This window comes from Oryctolagus cuniculus, chromosome 2 (genome assembly GCF_964237555.1).
Source record: "Oryctolagus cuniculus chromosome 2, mOryCun1.1, whole genome shotgun sequence".
Classification (NCBI taxonomy): Eukaryota; Metazoa; Chordata; class Mammalia; order Lagomorpha; family Leporidae; genus Oryctolagus; species Oryctolagus cuniculus.
This window is the reverse complement of record NC_091433.1, coordinates 60084-62320: the sequence shown is the minus strand read 5'-3', so window position 1 is coordinate 62320 and position 2237 is coordinate 60084. Positions and strand designations below refer to the sequence as shown.

Genomic DNA, 2237 nt, shown 5'->3' with positions numbered 1-2237 from the left:
CCCGGTCTCTCCCGCACATCCGCCCAGCCCCGCTAGCTTCCCCAGGCTTCCCTGCGCCGGCAGGCGGGTGAGCGCCGGGCACGGCCGGGCAGCGGGAGGCAGCGAGGCCACGCGCAGGGCGCCGAGGTGGGCGGGGCGAGAGGTGGGGCCCGGGGGTCCCCGAGAGAGGCCGCGCGGCGGGGGACGGAGGCAACGCCGAGGCGGCCGGCGCCGCACTGGGCCCGCGGCCCCGGGCACCTCCTCGGCGAGGCGGCGGCGCTGGTGCGGGCGCAGGAGGGCGGCGCCAGGGCGAGGCGCGCCGGGTCGCCGCGGGGGGAGCCGAGCGTCCCGGGAGCGGCGCCGCGGGCTGGGGAGGGGGCGCGCGCGCCCTGCGGTCCTCGGCTCCGCAGCGGTTCCCGGCGCGGGGTCGCGGCGGCAGGAGGCGCGGGATGCGGGCTCCGGCGGCGGCGGCGGCGGCGGCGCGGGCCCGGCGGGACGCGGGAGGATGAGGAGGAGGCCGGCGGTCCGGCCGCGCGGCGCCGGGAGGAGGCGCAGGCGGCGGGGGCGGCGGCGGGCGGCGGCGGGCGCGCGGGGCGCGGGCCGGCTCGGGCGCGGAGGATGAAGTGGAGCGTCCGCGGGGCCTGCGCCGCGCTCTCCGCCTGCCTCCTGCTCGCCTGCGCGCTCAGCGCCGCCGCCGTCGGCCTCAAGTGCCTCTCGCTGGGCGCCGAGCTGCGCGGGGAGCCGTTCCGCCTGGGCGCGGCCGCCGGCGCCTTCTACTCCGGGCTGCTGCTGGCCGCCGGCCTCTCGCTGCTCGGCGCCGCGCTGCTCTGCTACGGGCCCCGGGACGCGCCCCTCGCGGGGCCGGGGGCGCCGGAGCCCGCGCCCTCGGCGCCCGCGGGCCGCCGGAACCTGCTGCTGCTGGGCGCGCTGGTCTTCATGCTCGGCGTCCTCAGCGCCTTCGCGGGCGCCGTGATCGACGGCGACGCCGTGGCCCTGGCGGAGCGCAAGTACTCGCACCACTGCGCGCCGGCGCGCGCCCGCGCCGCCCCGGACCGCGCGTCGGCCGCCGAGTGCCGGCGGCTGAAGGACTACCAGCGCGGCCTGGTGCTGTCCACCGTTTTCAACGCGCTCGAGTGCCTGCTGGGCCTGCTCAGCCTCCTGCTGGTCAAGAGCTATCGTGCGTCGCAGGCCCGGCGCGGCCGGCGCGCCCGGCGGAGGAAGGGCCGGGCCCTGGCGAGGCTCCGCGCGCAGCCGCCGGCTTCCCGGGCGCGGCGGGGCCGGCGCGGCCGGCGGGGGCGGCGGCTGCAGCCACGGCCGAGCGAGGCCTCCATCCTGGCGGCGGAGGAGTCGGACCTGGCCGGCCCCGGGGACTGCGCGGGCTTCGCGGCGCCGCTCGCCGTATCCTACATCACCGTGGGCGCTTTCCCTGCGCGAGACGATGCGGGCGCGGAGGTGCGCTGCGGGGGGCACCCATCGGTGGAGCTGCCGGGGTACGCGCCCTCGGACCCAGACCTCAGCGCGCCCTACCCTTACTGCTGCCGGCCGCCCTGCGAGGCGACGCGCCCCTGGGAGCCGGGCCGCGCGTGCTGAGCCCCGCGGCGCGGGGGGTGCCTCTCCGTGGCTGCGTGGCTCGCGCCGGGTGCGGTTGTCACGTCGGCCGTGCGCGGCGGGGTCCGCAGCCCGGGCGGCGCGGAGGACGGAGCCAGCGGCTGCGACGCGGGGACCGAACGTGCGGGAGCGCCCGCGGCGACGCCTTGTACACGGATGTGCCTGCTTCTGTCCGCACTTAACTACGTGTTTGTGCAGCGGTCGCGGCCGGACGGCGGCGAGCGCCTGCCCCGAGCTGGGGTCTGTGTTCCCGGAGGCCGTCCCCGCACGCGCGCACCGCTCTCGCAGCTGTGCGGGGTGTGTCCCGCGAAGCCGAGCTTACTCTGGGTTCGTACGTGTGAGCAGCCTGGTCCTGTCTGGGAAACCGCACCGTCTGTCCCGCAAACATGATTTTCCTGTTGGTTAAGTCGTTGCTGTGGTGATTTCGAGGACGACAGCGTTTCCCGTAAAATCTCCCCCTGAATGGTCTCAGCCCGGGAGGGGCTGGGAGTGGAGGTGTGCGGTCCACACTCGAGCGAAGTGAGTTCGTGCTTCCGGGAGGCTGGGCTCGGGCTGCTCCTGACCCCGTGGGCGGGCGGAGGCAGGTGGTGAGCGGGCTCTGGGTGTGGCAGAGGCAGCCGGGGGGAGGCTGCGGCGCGGCCCCAGGGGTG

At 78.2% G+C, this 2237-nt stretch overlaps 1 protein-coding gene across 1 annotated transcript; it reads left to right on the top strand.

Annotated features, from left to right (window-relative positions):
* Positions 1–597: 597 nt before the first annotated feature.
* On the top strand, positions 598–1993 carry TMEM271 (transmembrane protein 271). Its single transcript, XM_051828307.2, has one exon. It carries the CDS (start codon positions 598–600, stop codon positions 1567–1569), a length of 972 nt encoding a protein of 323 aa, XP_051684267.1. The 3' UTR covers positions 1570–1993.
* Positions 1994–2237: the final 244 nt, after the last annotated feature.

Bases quoted from the DNA above. Each gene is read 5' to 3' on its own strand.
- TMEM271 (XM_051828307.2), top strand. From the start codon at position 598: ATGAAGTGGAGCGTCCGCGGGGCCTGCGCCGCGCTCTCCGCCTGCCTC.